We start from the raw sequence: 18,047 nt of genomic DNA, 5'->3' as shown, positions 1-18,047 counted from the left end.
ACCATAAACCAGTTCTTCTAATGTTACAATCTTCCAGAACCCTCCCCCCCCATTTAGATACCTTTCAATATATACAGTTCATTCTGACCCTCCCTTCGGAGGAGTCCATGAAGGATGTTCTCTTCTGATGGGCCCCCTGGCCCTTCTTCTACATTTCTGTTCTCATCTACCATTGATTCAAAGTTTCTATATTAAGCCAATAGACTGACGTCCTCCGTTATCTTCTACATTCTCTTCTGGCCCTGTTAGTTTTTTGACCCGCATATCTCTGGTCTTACCTGTGGTTTCATCCAAGAATCATGCAGCCGAGCCAGGATCTTCTGTTTTTCTACCGGAGATCAAGTTTTTTGATTTTCCTACTCTTCAACTGAATACATGGCTTCTCTTTTCCAGATTATACCATGGTACACCCTTGCTCACCCCCTAGTCCATGTAGGACCCTTGAAACGATAATCCATTTTTGATAGGAATATTCCTTTATGGAAAACTTTTCTTTGTAGTCAGGTTGGAAAGAGTTTTATAGTTTCAGGCCTTGTATACCAAACCTCCTTACATCATTATCCATTGAGATAGGGTGTTCCTCTGGGCTAATCCTTCCCTTGCACCCAAAGTAATTACTAGATGATCATTAATCTAATTACATCAGCAAAATGAATCTCAGAGCCTGTGGCCTTGTCTTCCAAGTTGCTTGCATTTTTTCCACAGCTATAGGGTGTCTCTCCAAACCAGTCCTTCATTTATGCCTAAGGTAGCCACAGAGTCCAACACTGATCAGTCAGTACAATTGCCGGTCTTCTTTCCAAATTTTTCTAAAAAGGGTGAATATTTGTTGCACCTTCTTGATGTACATAGACAACTATGTTTTTATCTTCACATAAAGAAACAGTACAGAAAGTCTGATCAGCTGTTTGTGTCTTTTTCGCCTAATCACTTAGGCCAAGTAGTTTCCAAAATTACCCTTGCTAATAGATTGCTCTCTGTATTTTGCTAATTTATTCTAAAAATTTGCCTCGTCCTCCTAGAAGCCATTCTACTAGATCTATGGCTAATTCACATCTGCCTTTTCCTCCAGAGCTTCTGTTGATGACATCTGTGCTGCAGCCACTTGGTCAAAGACTCGTACCTTCATGATGCATTACAAATTGGATGTTGTCTTCAGAAACAAAGCTTCCTTTGGTTCAACAGTGCTCCAGCATATCCTTCCTTGAGGGCCTCCCAAGAGTTACTTATCTGGGGACTCTGACCCATCGATGAGGAAGAATGAAAAGGACAACATCAGATTTAGGAGTTATAGTCACCATAACTTGGCATCTTTGTTGTCCATTCTCATTCTTCCTCACCTTCCCTCTCTACCATCCCCTGGCCTTGTCACTCTTAGATGGATCTGCATGATATTGGAACCTTCATGTATCTGGTTTGAGCCTCCGTCCTTTCATTTCTGTTCTGTCTCTATAAATCTAACGTAGTAGGCAGCAAACTTGATCTGAAGAGTTAGGGATGGTGTAGTGCATAATGGGAAGAGCTCGAGAGAAGGAGCCAAAGCCTTATATATGTGGCTGAGTCAGATCCAGGGGTCGGATCTGTAACTCATCAGTGAGGAAAAATTAAAATGTTGTGTAGGAACCAAAGTATTCCCAGGTACTGAAAAACACAAAAACAAAACTAGGAATACAACGTCAAGACTTGTTTTTAGTAAGACAAATGCAAAGCTTTCAAGCATAAGCTCTTTCTCAATGCATAAAATAGTTAGGTTAATGGTCACAATAAATATTCAAATCAGCCAGTAAGAATCAGCCTTCAATTATATATTTAAAAAAGTCACAGACATAATTAACCCATTCCTAGCCATAAGATAAGACTATATAAAACATACAGATACATACAGCCTGGTCAATACAACTACGAATTAATACAGTCATGTTTATATTTAAGAATAAGTTTTAAACTATTGTGAGAATTCAGTCCTGGATACACAAAAGCTTGAAAATAGTCTATCCACTCACATTCTGCAAGCTCAGTCTGATGTCACCACCCCTTATACCTACATTTACAACTTGAACTACTCGAAATTTAAAGGAATGTGTATCACCTGAGCTTACATTCTGTATTGACTTTTGATTCTGTATGACTCTTTTCGAGTTTGTGTATCCAGGATTGAATTCTCAAAATAGTTTAAAACCTATTTTTAAATATAAACATGACTCTATTAATTAATAGTTGTATTGACCAGGCTGTATGTATCTGTATGTTTTATATTGTCTTGTTTTTATCTTATGGCTAGGAATGGGTTAATTAAGTCTGTGAATTTTTAAATATGTAATTGAAGGTTGATTTTTATTGGCTGATTTGAATATTTATTGTGACCATTAACCTAGCTATTTTATGCATTGAGAAAGAGCTTATGCTTGAAAGCTTTATGTTTGTCTTATTAATAACAAGTCTTGACGTTATATTCCTAGTTTATTTTTGTTTTTAAGAATGAAAATGTATAATACAAATGCCAAGTTATGGTAAGTACATAACTCCTAATTCTCCAGGATAGAAATCCAGCATTAAACCTCTCAGATCTCCAAACAATTTCTTCCCATGTCTAAGCACAAAATCTGAACCCTCAAGGATCCATACCACTGAACTGTGGGACAGACGTTTTACGGCATGGACACTTATTTGTCTCATTTCACACCTTCTATATGCATTGTTCTCTTGACCTTGACCTCATGAATCATACCTTCTTTGCTACCTCAGTGCCTCAGGATTCAGCCTTCTACTTCTCTTCATTTTTGTCTGTCTTCCAGCTACTTCCACTCTAGTGGGTTTTACCTCTTGGCATTTGGCTTCATGGTAGGCTACTGAAGAAAGTTTCCTTAGATCGGATATGAAAGATATATTCTTATCGTAATTATTTCTTTTTAGGAAATCTCTCCATGAAAGTATAATCCAATGAAAGATATATTCTTATCGTAATTATTTCTTTTTAGGAAATCTCTCCATGAAAGTATAAGATGCACTCACTTTGTCCTTCTATGCATGGATGATCCTGACATTCAGCTGCATTTGCAGGAGTTCCTCCCTACAAGCTGAGTAATTATTTCATTTTATTAACAGTGTAGATGTCAATATTTCATTGACTTTTTTTTCTTGGTTTGCTGGAGATGTACTTCATTTTGGGGGTGGTTTGTTGAGCCCAGTGTTTAGTTGCAATCTTCTAGTACAATGTGCAATATTTTTACTTGCCCCATGATAGGTGACACACAACCTTGAATGTGGGAGGTTCAGACAAAAAAATTTTAACTGGAGTGGAAGAGAGGATGAGCAAGGCTGAGGACCTATCAATGAAAGCCCATGTATAAATCAGCTAAAACATTAATAATGATTTGCTAATTCTAGAAGCTACCAGGAAACATTTCACTAAGCAGACTTATGTTAACAAATGTAAGTAATTCTCTGGACCAATATGAACCTTTTCCACAATGAGTAAATTGGTAAGTCTGCCTTGCCTTCCTTGGATACCAGTTTTATTTAGTCCTGTTTTAGTCAACAGTCAAAGTGCATTGTGTCTACTGTTTGGTACCTGTAGGTCTTGTGGGTTGCAGAACTTTAACTCAGCACTGGATTACCAAGCAGCTCCTGAAGGGGTACTCTGTTTCAGTATTCTGGGAAGAGCCCTTCTCCTTCTGACTTGAACTTCATTTGTGATAGACTTGTTCATCTGCCTTTTTAACTTGAAGTTCATTTTTAAGAAGTCTTTATTCTTGATAGTTGCTACATCTACCAGATGCATTTTGAGCCTAGATATCATAATTTGCAGATTATTTTATATGGTCGTTAACAGGGGACATCCTTCTGTCATGATAAGTATATGTTTCTCCCCCTTAAGTCATTTCAAAGCTGTTTTTCAGTCAGACCATTAACTTCCTTGTTTCCTTTTCAGTGGCTGAGTCCAAGAGGGTTAGGGGCCTTCATACACTTAATGCTCACCATTATAAGCTTTTCTTAAGAGAGAGTGCATGGATTCAGGTTGACCTCCTTTACCCTTGGAGAAGAGGCCCTGATGTTATCTATGTAGCCAGCTTTTAGAGTGCTAGCTGGATCAGTTTTTTTTGAGACTGCGTCTCTGGCATTTCAGTTTCCTTTTTCCCAGTGACATGGTTGTTTACTATTTGGGAGTCATCTCAGCTGTTACCCATTGCATTTGGTCTTTCAGAGTGTGATATTGCAAATTTGAGAGTTCTCCTTATATCAACTCCAAAGATATGCATCTGGAGCATTTCTCCCCAGGCCTCCGCTGAAAACAGGCTCTGTGGAACCTAGTCAGACATTCCCGGTCAACAAATGTTAAATAAATAAAAAATAAAATAAATAAATAAAAAACTATTTGTCTGAAAGGATCTCTGGTATCTTATTATCATCATACTCTCCCCTTTTTATTAGAGTGGTCCTCCACCCAGTTCAGGTCTTCTGTGTTTTTAAGTTTTGCAAGTTTTTATTGTAGGTCCATTTTTAGTTTTTTTTTTTTTTTCTTGAAGGTGTAACTGCCTCGTGTTTGAGTACGGCAGGACTAGAGAGTATAGGGCTGGGCATTTCCTCCTAATCTTGTTTGCTAATACTATACTAGGTGCCTGCAGAGTGTACTGAGTTGAGATCTTTGAAGAACTTGGCAAGAGACTGTCCTCAAAAAAGAGATGCTTGCTGTTACTCACAGCAAAGCATGTTTGCAAAGATCAAATTATATGTTAAATTTTAATATTGCCTTGCTCCACGGCACATGGTGGTGTAGCCCTTTCTGTAACTCGGGCAGCTGGAGTTCGATTAACAGCCTTGGAACTGGAGGAGCCAGGCAGGAAGGGAGGGAGAGAAGTGGAGGAGTGTGGCCTGCTTGCCTTTCCCGGCAGGGGGGAGGAAAAGGTTTCAGACACTTGGGGAGCAGAAATACAAATGTAATTTCCCAGGTGGAAATGGGAGGATCTACTTTCTGTGCTTCAGAATTGGAGTAGAGCTCTTTGTTGGCATCCTCTCTTATGGAAGTGATAAGACAACCAGCTGTGCTGAGTTGACTCTTCTAATGATAAGAGAACAGATGGGTTGACTGACTGGCTGGCAAGAGTCTGATAACTGGTAGGTGGGCAGGGGTCAAACAGTGTGCAAAAAAAAAAAAGTTTCCTCATCTGTGGTTTATACTGGTGTTTTGGTAAGTAGGCCTCTGTATTTTGGTTAGTTTGTTCGTTGGGTATATAAGCTGACACTAGGATCCTTTTTGGCCATGACCTTGGTCAGTGGCACACAGATAATGTGTAACATAAGCATTGATCTTTGGTTGTATGTTGTTTTAGGAGGTATTAGCATTTGGACAGGTATTAAGGCATATGTTAACTGTAGTAATCAAGTGGACAACTGACTCACTATAAAGTTTACAAATAATCTTGGTGCAGATAACCAGAAATACAATCTTGAGTTAATATAATTGTTTTTGGGAACATATAGGAAAACTTAACAATTAGCTATATTGTTGATGAAGATAACAGGTACTATCTTTGTAGCATTTACGAGCATTTATATTTTGAATGAGCAGTGTTTGTCTCATTTAATTTGTTGAGGTAATGAACTCCAGGTTTGCAGGGGCAGTTTTACAGTAAGATTTTTCACCTACTACTGACTCAAAAACACTACATTCATTTGAAGATGTCTTAGTAATGGATTCTTCAGGAGTGGCAAAATGTGGCTGTACTGATCTGTATTTCCTCTTTGCTTTTTTTGGCAGTTTATCATTCAACTTTCTTAGGTTCATAGGTTCATACTAGGCTATCTGCCCTGGGGCAATTATAAGCCTAGCCCGATTTTGTTTGGCTTATGCCACCCCTTGATTTGAGTATACTGTGCCCTTTTTAAGGTTTAGTTTGCTGTGCCTCTGTCTAATAGTGACACAGAAGTAATCCCCGGGACAAACCTACGATCCCCCATCCACTCATCAAGATTCTTCTTGAAGAGATTCAGTGAGGTGCTCTGCCTAACATGAATTGGAATTCTGTTCCAGAGTGAAGGGAGCCTCTGGGTTATGAATCTGTCCCTCCAGCAAGTTCTATTTATTTCAGTGCTGAGGTTCAAGTCCCTCGAGTGTGTGGCTCTAAGGGATTTAGATTTACTGAGGTGGAGCATGTCCATTAATTCTGGATTGGACATAGCTTTATATGTCAGGCATAGATCGCCTCGAAGTAGGCGGTATGCAACTGAGTAGAGCTGGAGTTTTTTTTAACCGAGCAGCATATGGCATCTGTTTGAGTCCCTTGATCCTCTTGGTGAGGTACTTTTGGGGTCTTTCTAATTGCTGCAGGTGTCGGGTAAGGTACATCCCAAAAGGGACATTGTATTCTATGATGGGCCTGATGAGGGATTTATAAAAGGGCACGATTACCTCTCTTGATCTAGATGTGAATCCTTTCATGATGAGGTGGGCTATGTAAAAGGTCTTTCTAACCACTTTGGCAATGTGGTTGTCAAAGGAGAGATTGCTATCAACTTGGGTCCCCAGATCCCTAATTACTTTCTCTGTACTTAATGGGTTACCACCTATGTGGTAATTTGTGGGCACATTGTTTTTGCCAAAGGGTATGAATATACACTTTTTGGCATTGAGCTTTAGACCATGGCTCTGGCACCAGTTATCCATCTCTGTGAGACCTTTTTGAAGGATGTTTGTGTCAGCTGGAGAGTTGATTATGGCACCTAGTTTGCAGTCGTCTGCGAACTTGGTGAGCCATAGTCCTCCCACGTTGGCCTGTACCTCGGAAAAGTATATACCGAACAAGAGCGGTCCCAGGACAGAACCTTGTGGGACGCCACTTTTGACCGGTTTCGAGTCTGACATGGCTTCAGCAACTCTCACTCTGTGGGTTCTGTCTTTGAGCCAGTTTGCGACCCATCTTGTGACATAGGGGTTTATATTTAAGCTGGATAGCTTATCTATGATGCCCGAGTGGGGTATTGTGTCAAATGCCTTTGCTAGGTCCAGATAGGCTGTGGACTATCTTCCCTTCATCTATGGCTTTGGTGACTGTTTCGAAGAAGTCAACCAGGTTCAAAAGGCAGGATCTGCCCTTGAAGCCGAACTGGGTAGGATCTAGAGTCTGTAGGTCCCCGATGTCTTTGTTTATGAGCTCCATGATGATCCTCTCCATAGCCTTGCAGACTAAGCTAATCAGGCTTATGGGGCGATAGTTTCCAGGGTCCGTAAAGGCTCCACCTTTGTGGAGTGGGACCACTGTTGCTGTACACCATTCTGTGGGCACATATCCTGTAGTGAGGCTGAGATTGTACAGCTGTTTTATTTGAGGGATTAATTCTTCTTGGAGTTCATGTAGGACGCAACCCGGGACGCCATCTGGTCCCATGGAAGCAGTGTTTTTTGCTTTGGAGAGGGCAGCCTTCACCTGAGCATCAGAGATGTTTGGGAGGCAGCCCTCTGCCGGGTTAGATACTTGCTCTTTTTTTGGGGGGGAGGGGGGGGGAGAAGTTTGCACTGAACCTGTCTGCCAGGATATTGGCGATGTCTGTGGGTTCAGTGCATTTATTGTCGTTTAGAATCCACTCAGAACAAGTAAGTCTACTATATTTTTTCTTCCTGTTTTGGTAGCAGTCAGTCATCTTTCTAATGGTTTGTCTTTTAGAGTTCTGTTTTTTGAGTTATGTTTGTAGTTTCATTATGGCATGCTGCTGGATAAGCTTTTATTGCACTGTGTAAGGAATCATTTTATGTTTCTGCAGGTTCATATTCACTGCTAAAAGGTCATGCCTGAAAGCAGGCAGTCTGCATAATACAGTCCTTGTAAACAATAGTTGTGAATGTATCAACTGTACTAACTAGCTGTTTTACTTTCAGCACATTTTCAGTATAGTGGGATTTGATGTAGTTATTAAATGTACAGAAATAGTGTTCTGATGTTCAAGCATTCATTACCCTAGCTTGTTTCATAGCTGACATTTTAAGAGCTGTGTTGGAGATACTAGCACTATGCTGACTTAGTCACTGTGCTATATAGTACATCATTCAACAAAAGTAATGTAATATATATATCTTTTGGGAGTGGTGTCATAGTGCCTGCCTGTGTTACTGTGTGAACTAGTACCGTTTAGCAACTCAGGAACTGGGGGGCAAACCAGTGGCGAAGGAAGGTATAATGCTAATTTAAGTACCTTCTCAGAATTTTCGTCGGACATTTAGCATAAAGGTCAGTGCTGCTTATGCTTACCATGCATGAGACCATGTACACTGACACTTTGTTACAGAGGTGCATCTCCTGAGTATGTGGAGGGATAGGAAACACTGAAGGCATGGTAGAATTAGGTCAAAACTGAAAAAATCTACAATATCCAGGGTTGAAGGCCCACCTCAGCTTGAAACATGCCCATCACCAGTAATGTAGCTTTGGAAAGTGGTGAAAGTGAACAAATGAACCATAAGAGAAGTTGAGAACATGATGGTCAGCAAAAGGAGGGAACAAGAAATTAAATAACACTGCTACATACTGAAATCCTTTGAGTGAGCTAAGTGGAGAAAGACTTGGTCATCTGAACATTCTCTTTTTTTTAATTAAAAAAAAAACTTCTATTGGGTACTTGAAAAGAATAGAACTTGCTTGCCATGGACAGTAAAGCCACTGAAGGTGAGAGTCTTTCTTTCATTGAACATTAGAAAAAAGTTTTTGGGGCAGGGAAGCATGTCTGCTTAGAACTGAAGCTTATACCTCTCCAATTACGTGCATTTTAAAGCTGGGATGCATTGATTTCCAAACTGAAACTTTCTAAAGATACTGACGTCACTAACTTGTCAGTCTTATTTGTCTCCTAGTAAAGTAGGTTTTGACAAGTGTGCCCATTTTGGGAATTTCCCCACGTAAGGGCATTTGTCCAAAATATACTCTCCTCTTATTTTTATTAATTTCAGTAGTTTAAATGCAAGTATGACAAAGGTGAGTTGGAGGACATGAAAGGGAAAGGGAATTGAAGGGAAAGAAAATGAAAATAAAATGGTTTATTGTTTGATCATTATGCAGTCAGTTAAACTCTGTACCTGCCTAGTTTTTGAGTTTTGTGTATAGGTTACCTTAACTGCTAGTTTCCTACACCTAAGTAGCTAAATTCTAATATAAATTGTAGAACTTACTTCTGCCTGTAGCTAAATTCCTGACTTGTTTTCAACACACTTGGCTGTTCTGAGCTCCAAATATTCACTGTTGTTGTTCATGTTTTGTACTGTCTCGTGTTTTATGAGTTTCATATTACTAATATTGCATGTTGGCTGTATGGTTTCATTATTGCTGAGTTTTCACATGCTACTTGCTGCTTACATCTATTTGCATGTATTTAAGTATGTAGCATTTATTTTTGACTTTAACTGTGGTTGTGGCCAAAGAAGTGGCCTCTGGCCTAATTCATTTACAGAGTTATCAAATAAATAAGCACGCACGTGTGTCTTAGATGGATGGGTTAAATTGAAAGAGAATGCCCTCTTAACAGAGGTGAAAAGATATTGGAAAGAATTGCCCTAGAGGGTAATGGTTGGGTCGTGCAGAGTGCAAAGTATGAACCATGTTTAATATAGCTGGAGTAAGATAATAAGAGTGCTTGGGCATGTGAATGAATACAACTGGAAGCAGCTTAGCTCCAGGTGAATAACTCCTCCTTTTGTAGTTTTGATCTTGTATGATTCACTTTCTGTAGATACTATTCTGCATTGAAAACGATGGAACAGCTTGAAAATGATTATCTGCCCCGGGTCAGTCATTACCGTTTCTGCCAGATTATGACTGAAAATCTTCCTAAACTAAGACAAGAGATCAAAGAAACATCTATGTCAGATCTTAAAGACTTTTTAGAAAGTATTCGAAAGCATTCTGACAAAATAGGTGAAACAGCAATGAAACAGGTAAGACAACATATATAAGCTTAATTCGCTGACATTACCAACAACTGTAAATATTAACTTTTACCTTTTTTTTTTTTTTTTTTTTTTACTTTGTCTGGTGTGTGTCTTATTTTGTGAAGCAAGAGAATTTTTTATTGCATTATGCATACTGTTTGTTCTTATGCAGAAGGTGGCTGACCAGAGATATTTTTCCCGTTAAGGACACTTGTAAGAATATAAAAAGAAAAAAGATGAAGTAGGATTGTTTTTTATTATTTTGCTGTGCATTTTCATTTCAGTCATCCTTTGCCATGTGTAAAACCTCAAACTAGACTAGTCAGTATCCTAATGGCAGACATGTACTTATCCCCTGGATGGATACCAAAGGTTGCCTAACCAAAGCAGTAAAAGTGTGAGCTGCTAATATGTGTGAAAACTCTCCAGAGTTAGTGGCATTCTCGATGAATGTGCCCCAAATGTCACCACTGTAACGCACTCCACTAGAGATGTAGACATATGCAAAACCTTAAGTTGGGTGCATGTACACACACATGCACGCATGCACACACACACACACACACACACACACACACACACACACACACACACACACACACACCCCTTTCATAATATCTGAGCCCACACACATCCTGTCTCCAGGTGTAGGGATTAAGCATCCCTCCAGAATGGAGAATAGTTTGATATATGATGAAGCTTTCCCTCCCCTACTGAACCACCACTGATCTGGTTTCTAATACTGACTGTGCTGGCACATACACATAGCGTGTATTGCTTTTATTAAATGCACAATGAGTAAGCCAAATAGTTGTCATTCTAAGGGGATCCAACATGTGTCAGGATGGGGAGTGATTTGAAATTACAACTTGCTTTGCAAAGATGGCCTTCACCTCTCATTTAAAGGCTTCCACATACTGGCAAGGACTTTGCTGCCTCTGTTGTGCCTTTTTAGGCAGAGTTTACTTAATAGACATTCCAACATAGCAAATTCATCAAACCCCAATATGCACCACATTATGGTCATTCTTCTCAATGCCAGAAGTCTCAACAACAAATTGACTGACCCCTTGAGGCTCTCCTGCATCTGAAACATATCCATGTTTGCGTAATTGCCAAGCCCTTGTTTAAATTTAGACAAAACACTTACTCCATACCTGGGTTTGTGCCTGTCATGCCTTCAGACCTGATGGTAACTGTAGTAGCATCATATTTATAATGGGATGTACAGATTTCCAGAAACCCCAAAACAGAACTCCAGATCACCATAAAGATGGAAAACTAACAACTTGTAGCTTGCTACAGGTCACCCTCTGTGTTGCCAGATGATTGTGCTAAATTACTGATAGTATTAAAACTCACTGTTAACAAGAACCACATTGTTTTGGGAGATTTTTTAACTACCTTGCAATTAACTGGAGCACATATACCTCCAGTATAGGGTATGCCCAGAAGTACATGAACAAAAATTTCCTGGAACAGATATTTATTAAACTCACTGGAGGACATAATTATTCTATCTAGATCTAGTCCTCATGGAGATGCATCCAATATTCCCCTGTTTACCTCTTCCCCTTTTAAGTTATACAATAAACATGTGACATTTGCCATCAGATACTCCAAAGCTCCATAAACCAACATGTCTGAATTTAATGACTTCAGAAGAACAAACCTCATGCATTTATATGATGAAAGCTCAAAAGTTATCTGTGATAGCACCAACTTGTATACTGATACAGCAGTCAGTTTCACAAAGGAGATCTACGCTCACTTAGACAAATGCATTGATTTACCAGTCAAAACCAGAGCAAAATACAATGAGAAAGTAAAACACAAGCCACTCTCATTCAGAAACAACCTTATAAGAGAAAAAACACCTTAAATTATACAACAAATCCAAAACTCCTCATAGCAAGGATAGTATAAAAATATTATCTGGGAACGGAAAAATACTATTAGGATTAGTACAGCATCCCATAAACATAGGCTACCTTCTGAAGCTAAAGATAACTAAGTTCTTCTTTAGCTATGTTAGGAAAATAAGGTGCAATACCAAAAGCTCAGAATGTGTCCCAAATGGAACTACCCTGTCTGACCCAGCAGATATTGCCAATATGCTAGCAAACGCACTTAGTGCAAACTTTGCCCCAAAATATCTATCCAAACTCCATACGTCTCAAAATTCTTTATACTCCCCCTATTATCATGAAGGAACATGTGAAGGTGCAGTCAAAGACCATGTGAGCTGACAGCATACTTGGTTGCTTAATAAATTGCACCAAACATGCCATCACAGAGCCTGTCTGCAAATTGTTTCACCCAAACTTAGCTAGGAATTTATTCCTGAATTATGGCACATCAGTGGTGTGATGCTCCTCCACATGGGTGGTGCCACCACAGTCCTTGGTAATTGTAGACCTTTCAGTTTATGAACCTGATCTGTAGAACTATGAAATGTATCATAACTGATCTTTTCAATTGTGGCTAGACCTTTTACAGTTTGACTTTAACAAATAGAAATCCTGCATATTAAGAATGCTAAATGCTTTAGATCCTTGCATGGTAAAATGCAGAAACAAGTAAATAGCGTTCGAAATGACTAAACCATACAAATAGCAAAAACCAGAACGCTATAATTCGCTAATCAACTCACAGAGAATTTATTCGCACCTATATAGTATCAGGACGAAAGACCATAAAAATGCTTTGGTAAAACACATAATCAGCAAAGGTGAAAATTGTTATTTCAAATTTGCTATTTTAGAAACAGTAGTTAGTAATCCTAGGGGTGGAAACCTTGAGTATGTTGGCATACAAAGAAACTTGTTGGCAAATACTAACAGATGCCACAACACCACCCGGATTGAATGATTACATATCAGTAAAACCATTATTAAAAGTTAGAATTTGATGGATGTAATGAATTTTAACACATTTATTTTTATAAGTATGTTTTGACATTTTTTAATATGTAACATTTTTATACATTTTGTATTTTGTTTTGAATTTTTAATATATAGTAGGCATTGTTTTATGCAACAGTATACAGCTTTAAGAATTTGAAATGGATTTTGGCGCCAAATACTGGTATTTAATGTTGTTGGAATCACTATGTGAATGTTCTGAGGAAGCCCACGATTAAGTGAGTGAAAGCGCGTTAACATTTTATGGATTAAAGTAGATTTTATAATCTTGCTTTTTATTTGGTTGAACACGCAGTTTTTGTGAGTTGATTAGCGAATTATAGCGTTCTGGTTTTCGCTATTTGCATGGTAAAATGGACTGGCTAAAAGACATAGTTCATATGACAGGTGCCTTACCTGAAAGTGTGAAGGTAACTAGCAGAGTACCCAAGCCTCTGTACTGAAACCTCTCCTTTTCAGCATTTAATTATTTTTTCCCAAACTGAGAAACAGTGCCTCTGGCTAATTAAGTTTCCAGATGACTGCAAACTGGGTCTTATTGTCAAGACCCCTGTCTGACACCTGTACCCTTCATAAAGCACTTACCCTAATGTACTGAAAATGGGTTCAAGTTAAACATGAAAAAGTGTAGCATCATTTTGTTTGGCAAACAACCACTGCACTCAGCATATAGTATAGATGGTGTTCCGATACTAAATGACTGGGGGACCTGGGTTGATTTGTCCCTCTCCTTTGATCATCATGTGTCACCTGTAGTCAGAAAACCATTATACTTAGCACAATTAATGGCCAAGGAGCTGTCATTTAGATCTGAATGTGTCTTTGTTCCCTTAAATTCAGTACTAATTAGATGAATTATAGAGTGCAGTACCTCCTTCTAGATGTTCTTCACACAACTTATCAAACAAGTAGAGAATCCTCTTAGATTATTTCAGGCTTAAAGACCCTGAGCTGCCAAGAGAGGCTTGAAGTTGTATCTCTTTACTCAGTGTCTTACAGACTTTTGAGGAGTGATCTGTGCCTCCTATAATTTGCCAGTAGAGACCCTGTTTCCTTGATCTTCTGTATTTCTGCATGTCTTATAGCTTAGTAGACACCAGAACCAAGGACCTAAATCAACACCAGCAGATAAACAGAATGTAATGGAGAAAGAGAGAGAGAAATTCATTGTGCACCACCTTCTCCTTCTCTGGAGTAAACTACTGCTGTTGAATAAGCATGCAGAACATTATCATCTTTCAGACAGAATGTGAATGACTGAGTGGTTACCCTCAAATTTACCCCAGGAGTAACTAGCATAGTCCTCCTCATGAAAGGGAGAATGTCCTGAGGGTGGGTATTGATTGACAAGGCATTGTAGGTCAAAACACTTAATTGCTTCGAAACTCGTATGAATCCTGTTTTGTTTACGCGTGTTGAATTTTATCACCGTGAATGCACATGCGTGTATGTCTGTCTGTGTGTGTTTATTTGTCAAACAGGTAAGGAAAACTACAATGACTTTTTGTAAAATAAGTGAGAGGCACATTCAATACATTTTTTACATAACCATGGTTTCTGGCTAAAACAGAAAAAAAAATGCTTTGCTGGCTCTTGAGTAAAAATTTTAACTGGCTCTAAAATCATAAAATTAAAGCTTAGATAAATAAAATGTGTTATTAAGTATAGTTTGATTGCCATACTGAAAAATTCAGTAGTGTTCATAGTTTAGATGCAGCTGTTTTGTGGCAGTTGGAAAGCAACCCCATAATTTTAATTTATCCTTAAGATTCATATATATATATATATATATATATATATATATATATATATATATATATATAGAGAGAGAGAGAGAGAGAGTAACCCTGCTCATAACAAAAAGCACGAAAATGGAGCAGGATACAAGAATAAATAAAATTTATTAAGCGCTTTCGTCAAATATTAGGATTGACTTCTTCAGAATGCCAGACAGTTGGAAGGACCATCCTTTTATACATAAAACAATTAAGTCATTAATTGAATAAAATTGAATAATTAAACATAAAAATGTTTAAAGACATAGACTCCCTTATTTTCTAAATTGTTTCTTTCTTAATAAAATAAGCCATTACTTAGTACCACTGTAAAAGATATATATGGTAAATATACACCCAGACACTAAATTACAAAAAATGCCAGCTAGTGGATATAATACAAAACTATATACTTCTAGTAGAGAAAATATAAACATAATGTGTGCGAGTCTGTGCAACAATAAATATATGCAATAAAAAATCCAAGTATCTTGAAACAAGCAGTAACTAGTATCAATGTAAAAAATTGCTATAAAATCTTACATAAAGATAAAAAACAAGGTCATAGTATACACCTCATTAAAATAAAAAGTCAGCTTTAAGTTTTATGTATAAAAGGATGGTTTTTCCAACTGTCTGGCATTCTGAAGAAGTCAATCCTAATATTTGATGAAAGCGCTTAATAAATTTTATTTATTTCATTTATTCTTGTATCCTGCTCCATTGTCATGCTTTTTGTTACTTGGTGCTTCTCTACAATTGCCGGTATGGATTCCAGCACTCAGAGTGGAGGGGGATACTAAAGACACACACGAGGAATTAACCTCAGCTATTAACAAACTAACCAAACTTATTGGTGTATCAACATCCAAATAGTCTGCTTGGGCAACAAGCTTGAAGGTTTAACCGGCAATTTGAATTGCTGTTCGTTGACTTTTATTTCCTCAACGCAAGACTCCCTTTTTAGCATACAGCCAGGGCAAGGCAGCCCAAAACTTAAAGGCAACATGACTGCCACGAACACCAATGATGTTGCAACACTTGGGACTTCTGCCTCAAATGCAGCCACAGGAACGCAGAGCCAAAGCCATGACAATATGGGTCCTCAGTTAAACACAAGCAGTGATTTCAATTTAACTGAGTGGATCAACAGAGACAAGACTGGGTTTCACCATACGGACACTGTAAACCTCAACCAAGGGTACTGTAAGTTTTATTTTAAACAACCTTGAAAAGGACAGTTTAAAAATGAAGACACTACAAATAGAAAATCAGTACGTTAGGGAATGCTTGAAAAGGGAACAAGTTCCCAAAGGGTTAAGGTACTGGCTTTTCCCTAATGGGATTTTAAATGGCTCTGAACTGCACAAAGACTTGGTTGCACTATTTAATCGACAAGGATGTGAGTTACTACAGATTTTAACAAGGGACAATGACAAGAAATGTGAAATGTTGCAAAACTCGGTGAGTAAATTAGATGCTTTGTTAAAAAATGACATTGATTTTTGTAATAAATACAAGGAGTATAATGCTGTGATCTGAAGTAGGAGATTCATTTGTCTGCAACCTGTGGGTTATGGATCCGATATCGGATCCGAACCGGCATGGTTTTCCAGCTATGGATCCAAGCTCTCAGCTCCTCCCCTCACCCATAATGCCCTGCTCTACCCTCATGACCTCAGATCTCGTTTGCCGCGCATGGTGACTGGATTTGTTTCTCAAGCTCTCAAGCTAAGTGGTAGTTTTATTGTTAAATTTCAGAAATTTGAAGTTGGTATTGATCTTTTGTGTGAAAGTGTAGGTTTCCCCTTTGATATTTTTTTCTTTTTAGAATTAATCTAAAAGTTTTATCCCTCCCCTCGCTGTTGGCGTAGAGTGTGTGTGTTGGGCCTGTGTGTGTATAACTTGTTTAGTTACTTTAATTTGGTAACCTCTTTGTTAGACTAGGATGGCAGACCAACCTAAGTCTATATTTTCTAAATGCTCCGAGTGTGGCCATAAGCTTTCCCCAGCTGATGGCCACACTCTGTGTTAGATGCCTGGGGGTTGAACACCTCACATCTGGATGTTCCATTTGTGCAGGGTTCAACCCCAGGGCATTGAAGGAGCGGAGGTCCAAGCTTGTTTTGGCGGGCCTTTTACCGCCGGACTCGGCTCCGACCTCTGCTCCTTCCGGAGTAACCGTGCCTGCGGTTACTCCCTCTGCGGCACCCCCTCCTCCTCCTGGGACTCAACCTCCCGTTTCTGGTTCGGAGGAGAGGGATGCTAGAAAAAGGGACCGGAGGGAGAAGCACCATAAGCGGTGGGCCGAGACCTCTGTTTCGGCCCCGCCAGCCAAGGGCTTCTCCCGGCTCCGGCTCGGTCTCCTCCTTCTCGGCTCCGGTCTCCTGTGTGTTTTTCACCGGGACCCGAGGAGGAGGAGACCCGATCTCCGTCGAGGCTATCGAGGAGGCACTCCAGGCCTACCTCGGTAGCCTCGTCGAGATCCACGTATAGCCTTTCGGATGCTGATCTGGACCGGATGATGCGAAGGTTCATCCAGGCCCAGATGCAGATGGGAGTGCTCTTGCCTCCCCCCCCCCTCTGGGGGGGAGCTCAACACCCTTTTTCAAACCGATTGCTCCTTCTCCGACCCGCTATCCGGGTTCGGAGCAGCTGGAGCCGAGCAGCTTCGGAGCCGGGGGTGGGTCGGCGCCGATAGTACTTTGTACTTCGGATCCGACCCTGCCCTCGAGTGCATCGGATCCGACCTCTCGGAGCCTGGATCCGAGCCTCGGATCCGGGGGGATCAGTGCTCCTTCGGCGCCGTCTGTGTCGGAGCGCACTGTCCCTTCAGATCCGAGCGCTTCGGCGCCGGCTCCGATCCACTCTTCGGATCCGAGGGGGAGCCGATTGTCGGATCCTTTAGTCGAGGTCGGCTCCCCTTCGGCGTTTGATGTAGTGGAGAGGGCCCTGTTGAGGGTCTCCGGACCCCCGGCACTTGTTTCGGCTCCGTCCCGCGCTCCCTCTGCACTGGGCCAGGCTTCCACCATCCGGCCCTTGGGACAGCCCGCTTCTGTGCCCCAAGTTGCTCCAATGGAACAAGTTGCTGCTTGCGTGGAGTCCTCTGACAGCTCCCCAGAGGATGTCCCTCGCAAGCATACGTGCAAAAGGAGGCACATTGACTCCCCCGAGTCTCTCACGGAAGACACGGACTTGGAGGAAGGGGAAGGCTCCCCACGGTCACCCCCGAGGATGTCTCATTTGGAGACATCATGGAAATGCTCCGTATAAGGGGGGGTGGTCTGCCCCCAAGTCTTCCTCGGACGAGTCCGTGTTCTTGGAGGCATTCGAAGCGGGCCCGTCTACCTCTTGGGTGTCCCCTCCTGCCGACCCCTGGTGGACCTCATTACCACCAGGGCGTGGAAGGAACCGGACACCGTGGAGCCAATTCCT

At 40.3% G+C, this 18,047-nt stretch overlaps 1 protein-coding gene across 2 annotated transcripts in view; it reads left to right on the top strand.

The window, feature by feature from the left end:
- Positions 1-18,047, top strand: part of EXOC6 (exocyst complex component 6) — a 1,799,203-nt gene that overhangs the window by 527,748 nt on the left and 1,253,408 nt on the right. For both annotated transcript variants that reach the window (XM_044056688.1, XM_044056689.1), the window contains exon 6: positions 9,715-9,919. In XM_044056688.1, the coding sequence (XP_043912623.1) occupies positions 9,715-9,919 (205 nt within the window). The remainder of the gene's footprint in view (positions 1-9,714; positions 9,920-18,047) is intronic.

Source organism: Protopterus annectens, chromosome 14.part0 (genome assembly GCF_019279795.1).
Source record: "Protopterus annectens isolate FY-2018-M chromosome 14.part0, PAN1.0, whole genome shotgun sequence".
Taxonomy (NCBI): Eukaryota; Metazoa; Chordata; order Ceratodontiformes; family Protopteridae; genus Protopterus; species Protopterus annectens.
Note: the sequence above shows the minus strand (reverse complement) of the source record. Positions and strands in the feature narration are given on the sequence as shown.